Below are 19926 nucleotides of genomic sequence, written 5' to 3'. Positions count from 1 at the left end.
ACTATTACACATACCTGGTTGGAAATTAATAGTCCAAGTGTAATTCGATGAGACAATTTTATGATAACAGATGCGAAAAATACAAAATTCAAAACAACTTTTTGAATCGAACACAAAAACAACGGTTTTAACAATTAAAAAGAGCAGTCACTCGTACTATAAAATATTGTAGAGCTTAAACAGTAATTAAGATTAGTCACTAGAATCAAGAGGTGGGTGGGTGGGCGGGGTAATTGCTTGCTTACAAGACTGTAGAGATGGAAGTTGGATTTAAATTGAGCAATAGTAGAATCTATTTAGAAGTATTTTTTTATACAATTTTAACACATATACGAAAAACGATCTTGCCGTCAACGTTTACATAAAAATATAAAAAAAAAAACATATAAAATAAACACGGTGTACACAATTTAGCGCCGCCCTTGTCTCCGCCCCAATGAAACAATATTTTAAGGTGGAGCTTGAGTGAGTGGGAGAAGCATCAGAAATATTGCATTTTAGATGTAATATTCATATTTGATATTTTTATTTAATACCAACTTAATACTTTCTGCGTACCTTGTTTAAGATTTATCGTTTTTTTTTGTCAACGGTGTTACATATTTGTCTAAGATTGTAAAAAGATGATAATTTTCCATTAATTAAGAGTATTAATATCAGTTACTAGAATCAAAAGGTGGGCGGGTGGGCGGGGCTGTTGCTTTGTTATAAGAATGTAGCCCACCCACCCGCCCATATCCCGTTTTGATGACCTTTTTTATTGGCTCTAAAACGAAAGTCGGATTTAAATTGACAAATAGAATCTATATAGAACTATTTTTTCTACAAAAATTTTAAACGCTTATTCGAAAAACTACCTAACTGTCAGTGTTTACACAGGTATGTTAAAAAATTATATAAAGTAGACACAATGTAATACAATTTTAAAAGTCGCATTTGTCTCCGAGCGAATGAAATGATTTATTAAGGTGGAGCTTGAGTGAGTGGGAGGAGCATCAGTAATATTGCTTTTTAAATGTAATTTTCACGTTTGGTATGTTTATTTATTATCAGCTTAATACTTTTGAGATACTTTGTTTACGATTTATAATTTTTTTAACAACGATATAACATATTTCTAATAAGATAATAATTTTCCGTTAATTAACAGTATTAAGACAAGTCACTAGAATCAAGAGTTGGGCGGGTGGGCGGGGCTATTGCTTGCTTAAAAGACTGTAGCCCCACCCACCCTTATTCCGTTTTGATGACCTTTTTATTGGCTCTGAGACGAAAGTCGGATTTAATTTGACAAATAATAAAACCTATATTGAACTATTGTTTTTAATAAAATTTTAACATATATTCGAAAAACGACCTTGCCACCAACGTTTACATAGAAATATTAAAAAAATAATATGAAGTAGACACAATGTAGTAAAATTTAGCGCCGCCCTTGTCTCCGCCCCAATTAAACGATATTTTAAGGTGGAGCTTGAGTGAGTGGGAGAAGCATCAGTAATATTGCTTTTTAGATGTAATGCTCATATTTGATATTTTTATTTAATACTAGCTTAATAATTTCTAGGGATCTTGGTTACGATTTATCATTTTTTTTCCCAACAGTATAACATATTCGCCCAAAATTCTAATAAGATAATAATTTTCCATTAATTAACAGTATTAAGATCAGTCACTAGAATCAAGAGGTGGGCCGGTTATTGCTTGCTTATAAGAATGTATTATTTACTGAACACCAGTAAACCAAAATAAGAATGAGAAACCATACTGTGATAACCCAAACATTCCGCCTTAAATTGACATGTGAAAAAAATTTTGAAAGCCCGTGAAAAATTCAAAAATTCCAAAATTTGGCCCACCCACGTTGTGTTTTTGAAAAAACAGCAGGATGCGTTCAGATGCAAGTGGTGGCCCCAAGGTTGGAAAAGTACCGCTAAATAAAAGAAAATATGCGGAGGACACAAGATTATTTATTCCTCCACTGCCAAAGAAAAAGCTGCGACTAAGTGAAAACACCGCTTAATGCTCAACTACAAAAAAAAAAAACTTTGAATGAAATCAAATTAAACGTTCTGAATCAATGCAAATATTTGAATGTAATAAATATAACAAAAACAAAGCAACATCTGAAGTAAAGTAACTGGATGCAAATACACGAGTTATTACGGACGTGTGGCGGCAAATTTAAATTCTGGCCGTCAACAAAGAACAAAATTTTAATAAAAAAACTATGCAGCGGCAGCGGCATCAGAGCGCTATAAGAGTGGGGTAATCGAACTATGTCAATTTCATTTTAGAGCACAACAAAAATACCCATAGAGGGCGTTGTAGCACGAGCGGAATTTGGGTGGTGGCCAGCTCGACAAGGAACCGCGCACTTCGCTTCCGCTACGGTTTCTGTGTTATTTAGCCTCAATTCTCTTTAAATGTTCAATTTCTATAACTCTGACATTAAACTACAACTGAACAAGCGTTAAAGTTTCAAAAAGAGCAATAAACAACATTTAAATTCGCCATACACTCCCGTGAACCTAATAATTCTCAAATAATTCTTATTTGAGGTTAAAATGGGACATCAGATAATTTATATGATGCAAACATTAATCAACAAAATATTTACAAGAAAAAAACTAGCAAAGATTTATAAAAAAAAAGGTCTGGTGTGAAGTAAAACTTGTGCAGATAAAAAAAGTTACGTGAGATTAGGAAATGCAGAGCATGAAAAACACATAAACAAAAAACATAGCAGGGAATCTGGAGGTTTAACATTGCGTCGAACGAATGCGTCATTAAAAAAAAAGCGTCAAAAATATGTCTCTCAGAAATGTGATCAATCCTGTGGCGTTATGCAAATAATGATAATAATAATAAATAAAATGCATGTTCCAGATGACCCATAATGTTGTTAATTTGTTCAATAAGATTTTAAAGTTCAAACATGTGCTCGGTTTGAAAATACTCTTTCAACATGGCCGCTGCTAGAACAAAGAATTTACCTGATGTTAAATTATGCCACACTTCAACAACGATTCAAACAAAGAATGTTAAATGATGTCTTGATCCAAGTGACTGGTTACTTAAAACCATTAGCTTTGAGAGTTTATATCGTGGACTGTCCCCAGGTTATCCCAAACAAAACACATGATAAATAAACACAAAATGTGATGGTGATGTGATGACGATAACGATGATAACTACCTAAAGAGAAAAATTTAAATATAAATAACTTAATGTTGTAGGAAATAGTATAACAAAAAAAAATTAATATTACATGCTAGATTCTATTATTAGTTTCCATTCCCATCAGATAAAAGAACATAATTAGCCCCGCCCACCCACCCTGCCTCTTTTTCAGTGGTTGATTTTATTCGATCAGAATAAAATGAATGATCTTATACTTAACAGAAATAAAATTAGTCATTAGAAGGAGAAGAGGGGGTGTGGTCGGGGCTAGTACTTGCTAAGATAAGACGGATTTTGGCAAATAACATACCCTTTAAGAAAATAAAGGGTGGGTGGGCGGGGCTAATTCTTGCCAAGATAAGACTGATTTTGCCAAATTGTACACCCTCTAAGAAATTAGAGGAATGGGCGGGGCTAGTACATGATAGGATAAGACTGATTTTGGCACTTTTGACATTTTCAACCATTTTTCAGCTAGAGCAAGTCAGGTCACGTTAGGTCCTATCAGGTCAGGTACATGAACTAAGAAATAAATTTTATAGGAAGTAGTATAACAAAAAAATTACGATTAGTGCTTTTTTTACTTTTTTACATACTAGATTCTATTATTAGTTTCCATTCCCATTAGATAAAAGAACATAATTAGCCCCGCCCACCCACCCTGCCTCTTTTTCAGTGATTGATTTTATCCGAGCAGAATGAAATTAATGATCTTATACTAAACAGAAATAAGATTAGTCGTTAAAATGAGAAGAGGGGGGTGGGCGGGCTAGCACTTGCTATGTTAAGAATGATTTTGGCAAATGAATACCCTTTAAGAAAATAAAGGGCGGGTGGGCGGGGCTAATACTTGCCAAGATAAGACTGAATTTGATAAATGACATATCTTCTAAGAAATTAAAGGGTGGGTTGGTGGGGCTAGTATTTTTGGCACTTTTGACATTTTCAACCTTTTTTCTACTAGAACAAGTCAGGTCACGTTAGGTGAAGTCAGGTCAGATGCATAAAATAAGAAATACATTTTATAGCAAATAAGAATACTCAGCATGCCCCGAAGAATTTCTACATTGTTGAATGTTCGAAGGGGCAATACGCATTATTAATTTAAAGCCAAGAACAAAAAAAAATTGTTTATTGTTATTAACTTTTTGGTGGGTTTTTGAAATTTAACATTTAGGTTGTTAATAAAGTCTTTATTTTGCTAAAAACTACAATATACTAATTATATATAATAGTAAGACCAAAATAATGTTATCTTTTTTAATTCAGTAACACGTACCACCACTTTTTTCTAGTGCGCCACGTTTTTTGTAATTCAGTGTAGTTAACGATTAAACTCCTAACATGAACTTTGAATTTACAAACAATAAAACAAATTACAACACGTGTTAGCGTCGGTCGAAAATTCGCCTGGTTCCGAGTAGAAAGCCGCAAGAATTAGCTACGCGTGTTGGGGAAAAGTGATGAACCACCACCGAACAGAATGACTCATCTACCAAGCCGCCCTCTTCTACTAACCCTCTAACTAAAATTCCAAGCAGAACTACCTACAACCCAAAAGGCGCCAGCGTGCACATGGTTGCCTATGTTTAACGATTGTCTTGACTTTTTAATTCAAATTCGGTCACCACAAGACTGAAAACAAAACTTAACCGTTAGGTGTCGGTTAACCCTTGCTTATTTACCACCCAAAAATTACAGTTTGCGATGAACTGACAAACAAATCAAAAAAGAAATCGATAACAACGCATACCATGTTTTCTTAACAGACGTAGAAAAACATATTGAACCCTCGCATAAAGCATCTATTTTCCTCACACGAATTGCATTCTCGTTATAAATAAGTACCTATTTCTTTGCAGAAACGCAGCAGACACTAGAACACACTAAACAACACACACGTCTGCAACAAAACCATTAAATATGCCCCATTTTCCTTTGTAGATATGGATTCCGTCAACAGCTCCCTCGACTACGAGCTCACGACCATCGACCCCGACGTCTCCTACACGCCGTATCCCCAGCGTCCGGAAACCTACATCGTTCCGGTGGTCTTTTTCATCATTTTCGTCGTCGGGGTGCTGGGCAATGGAACACTGGTTATAATTTTCCTGCGACACAGGGCGATGAGGAACGTCCCTAATACGTAAGGACATTTGCATGTGCCGTCTTACTGGTCCATTAAGCGTTATCGCGGCCGTTCTAACCCGATTTAGACAATCCAAAATTCGCCGAGCAAGCTCCTTTCCGGGTGAAGACGACTTTGTTAAGAGATTGAAAGGATCGGGAGCATTTCCGACTGCTAATAAGATTTTAGTAGTTGGAGGAATTCGAAGCGGTTGCGTGATTTCCTCTGGGGTGAACGGAACGTATGGTCGCAGAGAAATGATTTTTTAAGTGAAGTGGATATGCTGCGCACGAGAATTAGATTTTTAAACAGACTTAAAATGAACATTACTTTCCCTTAACGAAAAACTTGCCCACAACAAAATCCCTCTTGGTGGAGAATTCACCCCTTGAAGCACCGAATTAGCTGAAAATAATTAAGCGGCCTCATAAATTAAGTGGCTATTGCTTGTAATTAAAATTCTCTTCAACTTACCGTGTAAATTAAAAAGTTGCTAACGGAGCCAGAGGGACGAGTTCGTCCGGGTTTTCAGCACGTCAGGATCTTGTTTTTTAGCTTTCTTTTTTCCTAGAATACTTGATTTTGTGTAATTACCTGCAGCAATTAAAAGTTCTTGACGAAATAATTATCCCAGAAAAGTTTACATCAATACGAGGTTAATTAATGGCGAGTTTATTTTCGAAAAGTTGTCATAACAGAGACGAGGCTACTATTTGCGACGCGAAGATTTGTGCAGGTTCGTCGAGGACCTGGAGGTATATAAACTTGAGTAATGCGAAACAGAGAATTTTTTACAAGTCTGGGAATCCCAGAACAAATTGAGCACTGGATGTTATATCGGGAGATGGGAACTCGTCTTGATGGAGCGTTATGAAACTTTTACATTCAAATATACGTATATGGTGTACTTTGCTACATAAATGCGTAGTCGCTGTTAATAATTCGTGCATTCTTTGCGAACGAAGTGTTTTCTAACCCGTCCTAAAACAACTCTGTTGACTTGAATGTCATATTCCCATGTTTGTTCTTGAGTTGAATTCGCGGTACGAATTTTATTAATATTATTTTACAAGGAAAGTTGAAATTTTGCATGATTTCACAAGCTGCCCCAAAAATCGGTTACAGTTATTACATTATTTCTTACAACACTTATAACAACTTAGATAATACATTTATGGACTTACAAATTAAAACTAACAATGTAGGTATACTCTATTACTCTATTAACTAGCTACTCTCTTGAAAAATATTCTTCAATAAGTTCTGCAGTTCGATTCTTGGACGAATGCTTGCACAGATCCATATTCCTGGAAATTTGTAAACATTCTAAGTTCAAGGTTTAAATTTGCCATTAGATAGTTAGTGTAAGATATTACCATGAATACCTTTTGTTGTTCAGAAAAAAAAAACATTTGTCGTAAACAGTAAAATTCACACACTAATCTCGAAAAAATTTATTTTTATAGGGAAATGTTGTCATAAATAAACGGCAAATAATATAACAATTCCAAAGCCTGTTCCAAATATATTTTTATTCGTCGAGCGTAAGCTAAGGAAGTATTGTATTGTAATAGGGTGCATCGGATGAATGGGTACCTTCATGTTTTCTCGACGTTTAGTGTACGAAACAATAGATTTCCCGGTTCCGTCTGTGTCGATTATTATTAGACAGACAAATTCCAAAACTACCGCATCCATTGCTATCAAATTTTATATGTGTGTTATGGATATCTTTTTATTAGATTTAATGAAATAATAATAATAATTTATTTACTTGTTTAACCTAAAAGATCTTGATATTGTAGCCTGGGATTGTAAATTCATTTTTGGCAGATTTCGTAAATGTGCGGAAAAAATGAGTTTGATCAAGCTTGTAAGGTGGAAGATATAGTTTACCGTGTATTATAAAAATTTAGAAAATCAACACAAAACATTGTCTTACTTAAAAAAAATAAAGGGAAAGTTGTTCCTTAGACACACAAATATATCTAAAACAGATAAAAAGAAAAGAAAACAAATTTGGATTTTTTTACTTCCCGAGCGTAAGCAAAGGAAGTATTGTAATCGAGTCCGTCGGCCGACTCTCTACTTTTACGTTTTCTCGATCTTTCATGACCCCTAGAAGACGAAGAAATAAGTCTCCCATTTCCGTCTGTCTGTCCGTCTGTCTGTCCGTCTGTCCGTCTGTCCGTCTGTCCGTCTGTCTGCCGTCCCGGATTTTTATTAGACAGATAATCTCCGAAAGTACTGGACCGATTGTTGTGAAATTTTGTACTTATATTAGGAATATCATCTAGATGGTAAAACGCTAACCAGAATTTGTCTAATCATCCCCACCATTAATGCGATGACGTCACTTCAAAATTGTACATAGTAAATGGGTCTTAAATTGTATAAAATAACATAGTCTTATACATGTCGTTTACGACTCCGAATCGAGTCTTTACCCGAAACGTCCAGATTTTTGGAAAAAGAATCAAAATTATAAAACAACATTTTCCAATTTAATTTTGAATCTGCTAACCCGAATGTTTTGAAATGTTGCAGATGTTTTAAGGCTCTAAAGAGCATCATAAATCTTTAGTCAAAATATATTTGGTTATCCCCTCCAAAAACTTGATGACGTCAGCTCAAAAGTTTGCCGAATAAATCCTATTTAAAATGTACAAAATATGATACGTCTGTACTTGTGATATATCACTCCATTCATATTTTTTGGATTTGCATATACAGGGTAGCTCAAAAAAATTAATGAATGCGCAAAATTTATTTTATTGATTTACTCAGGAATTACAAAACCGAATGCTTTAAAATCTTGAAGATGTTTTAAAATTATCATAAGCATGGTAAATTTTTGATCAAAATGTATTTGGTCGTCCCCCCTAAAAAGTTTCTGACGTCACCACAAAATTTTGCTGAATAAATTCTATCTAAAATGTACAAAATATGATGAGTTTCTTCTTGTGATTTATCATTCCATTCAAATTTTTTCGATTTGCATATACAGGGTGACTGAAAAAAATTAATGAATGCGTCTATTTATTTTATTGATTTAATCAGGAATTACAGAACCGAATGCTTTGAGATCTTGGAGATGTTTTAAAGTTATTATAAGGATGGTAATTTTTTTATCAAAATGTATTTGCTCTTCCCCCCTAAAAAACTGATGACGTCACTCCAAAATTTTGCTGAATAAATCCTATCTAAAATGTACAAAATATGATGAGTCTGTACTTGTGATTTATCATTCCAATCATATTTTTTGGATTTGCATATACAGGGTGACTCAAAAAAATTAATGAATGCGTCAATGTATTTTATTGATTTAATCAGGAATTACAGAACCGAATGCTGTCAAATCTTGGATATATTTTAAAGTTATCATAAGCAGGGTAAATTTTTTATCAAAATTTATAAAAAATTGATGACGTCACCCTAAAATTTGGTAAATAAATCTACCTAAAATGTGAAAAATATGATGAGTCTGTACTTGTGATTTATCATTCCATTCATATTTTTTCGATTTGCATATACAGAGTGACTGAAAAAAGTTAATGAATGCATGAATTTATTTTATTGGTTTAATCAGGAATTAGAGAACCGAATGGTTTGAAATCTTGGAGATGTTTTAAAGTTATTATAAGGATGGTAAATTTTTTATCAAAATGTATTTGCTCATCCCCCCTAAAAAATTGATGACGTCACCCCAAAATTTCGCTGAATAAATCCTATCTAAAATGCAAAAAATATGATGAGTTTGTACTTGTGATTTATCATTCCATTCATATTTTTTAGATTTTCTTAAGAGGTGGCTCAAAAAAATTAATGAAGTCAATTTATTTTATTGATTAAATTAAAGGCAACACTTATTATTAGTATTACATTGGACCAACCCAATTTGGTAGACACAAAATTTTTTAAAGTAAAAACTCGGTTGAAACATAAGGGTAGCACTCTTATTTATATCGACTTTAACATTACAGACGTGCATTTGTTTTGTGCGTTGACTAGGTTTCGCGAATGTGGAATAGACATGTTTATAATCAACCAATTGTGAATTCCACCGTCAAAAATTAAAATAAAACCCAATGTTTTATATAATAAGCGGAAGTCGAAGCAATAAAACCGATGGTCGTTTTGTTTACAGTTTCTCTGTTTGACTCTCATGTATGCTGTTACGCTTGTCATCTTAAATTAAGAATGTTTATACATAAACGATTTTCTGTTGCCTCTCATATTACACACCGGCGCCGTATACGTGAGTAAATTGTTTCGTTATTTTATTGATTATAAATTGGGAATACAATAATTTTTTTAATTCTTAGTATTACACTACATCTAGCCCAACTGATATACGTGTCCTTGCAAAAATGTTGATGACGTCATCGCAATTTTTTTTAAATTCCCACTACAAAAATGTAATGGGAAAAAAAAAACACAACAGGCATGCAGTCGTCAAGTTTCCGACAGCGAGGGAAGTACTGTCTAAACTCTTTAGACCAATTTTTTTCATTGAATTTAATGAAATAATAATAATTTACCTACTTGTTTAACCTAAACAATCTTGATATTGTGGACTGGGATTGTAGACTCATTATTGAGAGATTGGTTAGACTTCGTAAATGTCACAATAATATGTGCGGAAGAAATAAGTTAGTAAAGTTTGTAAGACGGAAGATACAGTTTATCGTGAATTATAAAAATTTTGAAAATCAATACAGAACATTTTCTTACTGAAAAAAAAAATAGGGGAAAACGTCTTCTTCTTGTTAATTATATAATATGTGTAGATGGTAAAATGCTAACGTGATGACGTCATTTCAAAATTGTACATAGTAAATGTGTTTTAAATTTCATAAAATAATATAGTCCTATATGTGTATTTTAAGAATCCGAGTTTTGATCCTAGATATTCAGATTTTTGAAAAAAAAATCAAAATTATATGACATTTTGCAATTAACTTTGAAATTGCAAAATCCAATTCCATTCATCGTTTTTATAATTACTCATACAGGGCGACTAAAAATATAATGAATAAATCAATCTATTTTATTGGTCAAATTAAGAACGGTCCACCCCATTTTTCCGAAAATTTTCCAACTTGAGACCAATTTTTTAAAAATTTAATTTCAGAAATATTCAAGAAATTTTGCCTTAACGAAGCTGATTGGATTCAGTTATAATATGAATCTTCAGATTTTAAAAAACACGCCCCTAGAATATGAGCGCAGCGAGTACGAGCACAACTTTATAACCACAATTGTTTGTACGATTCACTTTTGTAGACGATAAATACATTTTTCTGTTAATCATTTAACTTCTCAGGGATATCAGTTGCTCCCTGCGTTCGTATTTTAAGCGTTCTTCTTTGCAGTTTAGCCTCATAGGAGTAATTAAGAAATATTCTCATCGAAGCTGTCTAGGTTTTGTTGTAATAATAAATCACTAGACTAAGACTTAAGCTTTAGAATGCGAGCGCAGCGAGCACCTTCAGGTTTTTGCGGTCTTTCCGACTTTGGTATTCACAAACATGTTCAAGATTCGGTTTTTTAGATACTAAAAAATTCTCTAAAACAATAATTTAGTTTACCAGGGTCATTGACGAATGTGCTCGCTGCAGTCGCATTCTGACTGTCCTTTTATTTTCCGAGCATAAGCTAAGAAAGTATTGTAATCGAATCCGTTGGGCGACTGGATACTTTTACGTTTTCTCGACGCTTCATGGTCCGAAAAGATAGGTGCCCTGTTTCCGTCTGTCTGTCTACCATTTGTCGTTTGCATTTATTATAATATTGTTACGAAATAAACCCATACGCCGCATAGTATGACTCATCGGCCGGGCCGCGCGGCGTTCGCCAATGGAAAGCCTGGAAGCGGATGTCGCGACAGGCTCAGAAAACCCTCGAAGCGGCATTATCGATCCATCGAGAGAAACGTATAGGTTTAAATAAAGGCCACCGTCGGGAAGGATTGTGATTCAGCTAACGAATCGAGTTGAGCGAAGACAAATTAAGATTTTCACAATTACCACGAAAAATGCAGCAACAATTTTAAAATAAGTAATAAATTAATAATCATCTGACAAATATCAATCCCAGTCAGTCTTTTGATGCGTTGCATTACGTTGTACAAAAGTTGATTAAACACGTTTCAAATACAAAAAGCACAAAGAACCCTTTCACATTAAACTGGAGCTAATATACCCGTATGTGTAAGAGAATAAAATTCATAAAGCTAATCAAATAGAGCGCATGTACAAAAACGGGTGCGTTTCTGTATTTATTCATTAAATTTTGTGCCGACAAGAGCTTACCCTGACACACTGAAATATGTATTTATTTATGTAATGTAGCATCCCATTTATTTCTTGAAATCGTGTTAAAAGGAGAGGTGTTGTAAGTAATAAAAATAAAAAGACGGAATTGAAATATCTTGTTTGCATTTTATACCCTTGCTTATTTTTCGCAACACACCATGAACTGTCTTGCTTTACCCTTTATTACAACCATATTTTTGTGCGTAATTCTGCTTATAGTACATAAATTCTAATTAAACAGCTTGTTAAAAGTACTTTTAAAAAAGTTCGTGGATTTTCTTGTGTACGCCGTCAACATTTACTAACACACTTAGAAACTATCTCGAACGCAAAGACAATTTTATAAACGTCTTCGCCAATGCTCTCCAAAGGCGAAGAATGGAATCAACTTTGGATTCCGAATATCCACGTTGGTAAACCTATACAGACAATACACAATTTCCTTGGAAGTCAAATAAGAGACCAGATATCCAATTTAGAAACTATGCTCTTTATTCAAGCCGAAAATGTCGAAGCTTCCCTTATTCTATAGAAGGCATGTTTTATTCACTGTAAATAGAAATTTTATTGTTCAAAGGTTGAGTCAACGACGCTAAGCCGCATGAAATGTTCCGTTACGAAGCGCTCGGCTGAAATTTCATTCTTTGTTCTAATTCGCGGATTTTTTTCATGCATACAGAGTTGAATCCGTCTGTCTGTCGTCTGCGTCAATCCCCACCAAGACTTTGATAACGTCATCTCAAAACATTTTAAAGCTAACTAATAATTTATCATTTTTTATACATGTATTACAATTCTAAATTCGGAAAAATTGGTCTAAAGCGTTTAGACAGTACTTCCCTCGCTGTCGGAAACTTGACGACTGCATGCCTATTGTGTTTTTTTCTCATTTGTAGTGGAAATTTAAAAAAAATTGCGATGACGTCATCAGCATTTTTGCAAGGACACGTATATCAGTTGGGATAGATGTAGTGTAATACTAAGAATAAAATTATTATATTCTCAAATTTTCGGGAAAATGAATTGGGTCGTTTTGAATATTGATTTGTAATAATCAATAAAATAACGAAACAATTTACTCACGTATACGTATCAGAGGCAACTGAAAATCGTGTATGTATAAACATTCTTAATTTAAGATGACAGGCGTAACAGCATACGTGAGAGTCAAACAGAGAAACTAAACAAAACGACCATCGGTTTTATTGCTTCGACTTCCGCTTATTATATAAAACATTGGGTTTTATTTTAATTCTTGACGGTGAAATTCACAATTGGTTGATTATAAACATGTCTATTTCACATTCGCGGAACCAAGTGAGCGCATAAAACAAATGCAGGTCTGTAATGTTAAAGTCGATATAAATAAGCGTGCTACCCTTATGTTTCAACCGAGTTTTTCCTTTACCAAATTTTGTGTCTACCAAATTGGGTTGGTTGGGGTGTAATACTAATAATAAGTGTTGCCTTTAATTTAATCAATAAAATAAATTGACTTCATTAATTTTTTTGAACCACCTCTTAAGAAAATCTAAAAAATATGAATGGAATGATAAATCACAAGTACAAACTCATCATATTTTTTGCAATTTAGATAGGATTTATTCAGCAAAATTTAAGGGTGACGTCATCAACTTTTTTAGGAGGGATGAACAAATACATTTTGAACAAAAGTTTACCATGCTTATAATAACTTTAAAATATTCCCAAGATTTCAAAGCATTCGGTTTTGTAATTCCTGATTAAATCGATACAATAAATTCACGCCTTCATTAATTTTTTTGAGTCACCCTGCATATGCAAATCCAAAAATATGAATGGAATGATAAATCACAAGTACAGACTCATCATATTTTGTACATTTTAGATACGATTTATTCGGCAAATTTTCGAGCTGACGTCATCAAGTTTTTGGAGGGGATAAGCAAATATATTTTGACTAAAAATTTATTATGCTCTTTATAACCTTAAAACATCTGCAAGATTTCAAAGCATTCGGTTTTGTAGTTCCTGATTAAATCAATAAAATAAATTTACGCATTCATTAATTTTTTTGAGTCACCCTGTATATGCAAATCGAAAAAATTTGAATGGAATGATAAATCACAAGAAGAGACTAACCATATTTTGTACATTTTAGATAGGATTTATTCAGCAAAATTTTGTGGTGACGTCATAAATTTTTTAGGGGGGACGACCAAATACGTTTTGATCAAAAATTTACCATGCTTATGATAATTTTAAAATATCTTCAAGATTTCGAAGCATTCGGTTTTGTAGTTCCTGAGTAAATCAGTAAAATAAATTTACGCTTTCATTTATTTTCTTGAATCACCCTGTATATGCAAATCCAAAAAATATGAATGGAGTGATAGATCACAAGTACAGACTGATCATATTTTGTACATTTTAGATATGATTTATTCGGCAAATTTTCGAGCTGACGTCATCAAGTTTTTGGAGGGGATAAGCAAATATATTTTGACTAAACATTTATTATGCTCTTTATAACCTTAAAACATCTGCAAGATGTCAGAGCATTCCGTTTTGTAGTTCCTGATTAAATCAATAAAATATATTTACGCATTCATTAATTTTTTTGAGTCACTCTGTATATGCAAATCCAAAAATATGAATTGAGTGATAAATGACAAGTACAGGCTCATCATATTTTGTACATTTTAGATATGATTTATTCGGCAAACTTTCGAGCTGACGTCATCAAGTTTTTGGAGGGGATAAGTAAATATATTTTGACTAAACATTTATTATGCTCTTTATGACCTTAAAACATCTGCAAGATTTCAGAGCATTCGGTTTTGTAGTTCCTGATTAAATCAATAAAATATATTTACGCATTCATTAATTTTTTTGAGTCACCCTGTATATGCAAATCCAAAAAATATGAATGGAGTGATAGATCACAAGTACAGACTCATCATATTTTGTACATTTTAGATATGATTTATTCCACAAACTTTTGAGCTGACGTCATCAAGTTTTTGGAGGGGATAAGCAAATATTTTTTGACTAAAGATTTATGATGCTCTTTATAGCCTTAAAACATCTGCAACATTTCAAAGCATTCTGGTTAGCAGATTAAAAATTAAATTTCAAAATGTTGTTTTATAATTTTGATTTTTTTTCCAAAAATCTGGACGTTTCGGGTGAAAAGTCGATTCAGAGTTGTAAACTACATGTGTAGGACTATGTTATTTTATACAATTGAAAACCCATTTACTATGTACAATTTTGAAGTGACGTCATCGCATTAGTGGTGGGGATGATTAGACAAATTTTGGTTAGCGTTTTACCATCTACATGATATTCTTAAGACTCGTATAAGTACAAAATTTCACAACAATCGGTCGAGTACTTTCGGAGATTATCTGTCTAATAAAAATCCGGGACAACAGACGGACAGACGGACAGACGGACGGACAGACGGACGAACAGACGAACAGACGGACAGACAGACGGAAATGGGAGACCTATTTCTTCGTCTTCTAGGGGTCATGAAAGATCGAGAAAACGTAAAAGTAGAGAGTCGGCCGACGGACTCGATTACAATACTTCCTTTGCTTACGCTCGGGAAGTAAAAAAAGTATTATTTTCGCCAAACTCAAGTTTAACAGACCGTCTGTAAATTCTGAGATTGCTGAAGACGATAAGACACCTAAAAAATATAAATTCCACACTCCAGATAAATCCGCCGCAGACACTTCCTTCCAAAGAAACACTCCAAGACCAGGAAAACCTCAGTACGAAAAGCTCACTTACTCAACCCTGCAGCCCACCCATGCATCATTGTTTATCTCGATTGTTCCCATCTTAACCACCCCAGCCAACCCCCTTCCCATTGTTAACTTTCGCCCAATTGTCCAAGTTTGGACCGTTTCAATGTTGATTTTAATGTATGCATCAGATTTATGCAAATCCGTGTTGTTTCGTCGGCGGCGGCGGCTCTGGCGGCGCTAGAGGGTCGATCTGACGTGCATGTAATAACCCGTCCAAGACTAATTTGTTTTGCTAAACTCGACTTGTCTGGTTTCAGATACATCTTTTCGCTGGCGCTGGCCGACCTCCTGGTTATCATCACTTGCGTACCCTTCACGTCCATGCTGTATACGCTGGAGTCGTGGCCCTGGGGCGTGGTGATGTGCAAAGTTTCCGAAACTTCCAGAGACATCAGCATCGGGGTGTCTGTGTTCACGCTGACCGCCCTCTCGGCGGAGCGCTACTGTGCTATTGTCAATCCGTTGCGGCGGCTGCAAGTAAGTTGGGGAAGTTGAGGAAGAGTGGCGTCGAAACTGGTAACTTATTTTGAGATAAGTCCAGGAAATGTTAACTCGGTCATGTTGCTTTTTTTAGGAGAGATCAAAGGTGTAAGATAAAGTAAGGTGGTTTGAGGTTCTTATCTGCAAATGTTGGCACAGAGCTTTGAAGCGTTACTTCACGTCACGTCACTTCACTTGGAAACAAAAGTGCTACAACAAAACGCAGACGCGCATGAGACTAAGAGATGCAATGACAGAAGTCATTTATTATTTTACGGAAAGCTTAAAAGCAAGTGAAATTATCTTTTTTGTAGCAATGTAAAGTTGGCACGACTTTAAAGCTTCGCAGTGATGTATGACATTTTTAATCCAAATAATATTTAACGGGTTTTCTTTTCTGGTCAAACAGAAAATCTAATTAACTCTTTATAGCTTACCTCTAAAGCACGACAGCACCTATGTCAGAGCATAGTTCTTAACACAAATAGACTCGATAATTTTATGAGACGACGTCATCAACTATCTAATGTGTATGAATCAAAGTTATTCTCTTACTAATATCTAACATGAATTCTAAAATTTAATGATACCAACTTATTGTCATAGGAAAACTCAAACCTGCAAAGCTGAAAATTTGAGTAATGAATGTTATTAAAAATTTTAAGAGGCGAAGGAAATATTTTAATTGAGTCCATCGGACGAATGGGTACTTTTATCTTTTCTCGACGTTTCATGACCCTACAGTATAAAAAATAGGTCTCTGGTTTCCTGTTACCGTCGTCTCTCTGTGTTGATTTTTGTTAAACAGACAAATTGTACAGAATAATCAATTTTTTTAATCATAACGTTTATGGGGTGCCCCAGGGATCCATTCTTGGCCCTATCTTATTTCTCCTATACATTAATGATCTCCCTCAATTCATACCGTCTGCGGATATTACGCTATATGCCGATGATACCTCCTTGGGCAATGCAGCGCCATCGGCTGATCTTTCCTTGCATGTAAATAATAGGCTAAAAGTTCAGGCAGGAGACTGGTTCTGCGCTAATCGTCTGTGCTTGAACAATGATAAAACGCTTACCATGCAGTTTAGCTTAAAACGTGATAAGTATTGTCCACCTGTAACTACAAAATATCTAGGCCTGTTTATAGACTCAGAGTTACGCTGGACCAAACATGGTGACTACGTAGCCACCAAAATATCTAAAGGCATATATCTACTTCGTAACTTAAGTAACAATCTTTCATCCAAATATATCAGAATCGCTTATTTCTCATTGTTACATTGTCATTTTGACCATGGTATTCTAAACTGGGGTCATTCAACATCATTACAAAGACTTTTTAAACTCCAAAGAAGAGCTGTTAGAATTGTGGCTGGTATTGGTTACCGAGACGAAACCACATTTTACTAAACTAAAAATTTTTACCTTACCTTGTTTGTTTATATTTCGTTGCCTTGAGCATTTAATTAAAAATTTTGGGAACTATTTTCCACTAAAGTCGTTTCATCAGTATGAAACTAGAACGGATGAAATCGCCTTTAAATTATTAAGACTGAGCAAATCTAAGTCTGGCACTTCATACTATGCCATCAAGTTTTTTAATAAATTACCGAATTCCTTTAAAAAAATGACTCCTAAACTTTTCTTAATGAAAATTAAACAGCACCTCCTTGACCACGCATATTATTCCTTCGAGGAATATCTGCATAACAATTTGTTTGAAATATAAAATCTAGTCTTATTGATTTCTGTTATCAAATATATTAGTCTCATTGTTATAATGTTACATATTATTTTTTTCCCTATTAGGTACTGACTTGTGTAAACACTATTGTGTATTAACATGAATAAAGACATACATACATACATACATACATATAATAATTAAATTATAGGAGTACTAATTATGGGTTGGAACCTCAACACGCCATATTTTTGGATTTCAATTTTTTAATTAGAATTTTTTTAACTTCCTTCAAGCAGATTCAAAATTTGGCACTTTTGACTTCCACCCCTAAAGCTTTTTAGGGCTTCCTACTATTTTTTTAAAATCGGCAACAGGAAATATGATAATTTTTTGATATTTTAAAAATTTCGAAATGTAGAAAAAGAGATTTTTTGTTGAATTCGATTCCCTACAATTTTTAGGGATTCAAAAATTCGTATGATTATTCTAAATCGGCAATATGAAATGAGGGAATTTGGAAATTTGGAGTATTTTAAAAATTTGGGTTTGAAATCGAAAATTTTGAAAACCAGTCATCGTATCAACTTGGGATTATTCTCCCCAAAAAAATTCACCATTTCTGCGTAAACACGATTTTTTTGTATATTTTTGGCTTCTCAGTCTTTCGGAAGTTATAAAAGCGCCACTATGGCTCTAAAATTTTCGATGATGGTTTACAATTTTGCACTAATATCATGAACACGCCTATTTCTAGATTCAGTTCGTCGAAATCTGGCTCCCAGAATTTTTTCTGGATTTTTAAACAACTTCGTGATAGATCAATTTTTATATTTTGAAATTTTTTAACTTTCCTCAAGCACCTTGGAAATTTAGCAAAGGGATTTTTTTTCTCGATTTCGATCCCCGAAAGTTTTTTAAGGATTCAATTCTTCGAAAATTCCTACCATTTTTCCAAAATTGTCAAGATGAAATATGTTAAGTTTTAAAAATTTGACTTTGAAATCGAATATTTCGAAAACCAGTCCTTGTATAGACTTGGGATTATTCTCCCTAAAATATCTATCATTTCTGCGCAAACACGACTTTTTAAATATTTTTGGTATCTCAATTATATATTAAAAATAATAATAATAATTATAATAATATAATCCTGTACTCATGGTTTATGAATCCACCTTAATTTTTGTCACAATTGCTTTACAAATATTTTTTGGGCAATATTTTCTACGTGTTTCATATAGTAGAGAACTCGATCCTGATCATGTATTGTGTTTTTCGAAAAAACTGGATTTGTTCCATTTTATTTAAGGGATAAGGAAAGTTCTGCCCAAATAACTTTAGGCCAATTTTTTCGATTGAGCAATCACTTTTGCAGAAATTTTTTTCTGGATTTCAATACTCCTTTTCGACTTTTTTGGAATCGCCTTCGAAAATTACCCAAAGCATTTTTTTTCTATGTTTTTTTAGATAACTTTTCCAAAGGTCAATTTTTCAATATCTCCCTTTATGATTTTTTTTCATTTTCCCGAGCACCTTCTAAAATTAGACAAAGATCTATTTTTGTTGATTTCGACATTCAGAAGTTTTTTCGGTTTAATTTTTTTTGAGAACTCGTATTTTTGTTCCAGAATCATCACAATATTGCAATTTTTGGATTATTTAAAACAATTCACTATATGTATTGAACAATCCCAAAACTGAAACGTCGAAAAATTGGAAAATCAAAAAATCGAAAAGCTGAGAAATAGGGAAATAGAAACTGAAAGATTGAAATATCAAGAAACCGAAACATCAAAAATTAGAAAGCCGAAAAATTGAGAAATCGAAAAATTGAAACATCGAAATCTGGATAAATCGAGAAATAGAAAAACTGAAAAATCGAAAAATTTGAAAACCAAAAAACTCAAAAGCGAGACGTCAAAAAATCGAGTAAAGAAACATTAAAAAAAGTGAAAAGTCTAAGATTTAAAAATTCGAAAAATTGAAAAATAGGAAAATCATCGAAAAATCGAGAAATCTAAATAACTAAAAACTAAAAATGAAAAAATCGAAAAATCAAGAAATTAGAAAGTCGAAAAATCGAAAAGTCAAAAAATCGAAAAGTCGAAAAATTTAAAAATCGACAAATTAAGGCATCAAAAAATCGAAAAATTGTAATATCGACATTAAAAAAAATTTTTAAATGAAAGCATTTTGAAAAATCGAAAATTCAAAAATTTTAAATAAACCGAAAATTGAAATAGTCGATAAATTGAAATCCGAGAAATAGAAAAATCGAAACAGCGAATAATCCCAGAAATTGAAAATTCCCAACATTGACATCCGAAG

At 33.5% G+C, this 19926-nt stretch overlaps 1 protein-coding gene across 2 annotated transcripts in view; it reads left to right on the top strand.

Annotated features, from left to right (window-relative positions):
• The window catches only part of LOC135132182 (neuropeptide CCHamide-2 receptor-like), a 225983-nt gene that overhangs the window by 146798 nt on the left and 59259 nt on the right, over window positions 1-19926 (top strand). For both annotated transcript variants that reach the window (XM_064060171.1, XM_064060169.1), the window contains exons 2-3: window positions 5128-5329; window positions 15683-15902. In XM_064060171.1, coding sequence (XP_063916241.1) covers window positions 5130-5329; window positions 15683-15902 — 420 coding nt within the window. In that variant the 5' untranslated portion in view covers window positions 5128-5129. The remainder of the gene's footprint in view (window positions 1-5127; window positions 5330-15682; window positions 15903-19926) is intronic.

The sequence above is a fragment of the Zophobas morio genome, unplaced genomic scaffold (genome assembly GCF_036711695.1).
Source record: "Zophobas morio isolate AGI-343-1 ecotype UQ-CSIRO unplaced genomic scaffold, CSIRO_AGI_Zmor_V1 ptg000021l, whole genome shotgun sequence".
NCBI classification, from domain to species: Eukaryota; Metazoa; Arthropoda; class Insecta; order Coleoptera; family Tenebrionidae; genus Zophobas; species Zophobas morio.
Note: the sequence above shows the minus strand (reverse complement) of the source record. Positions and strands in the feature narration are given on the sequence as shown.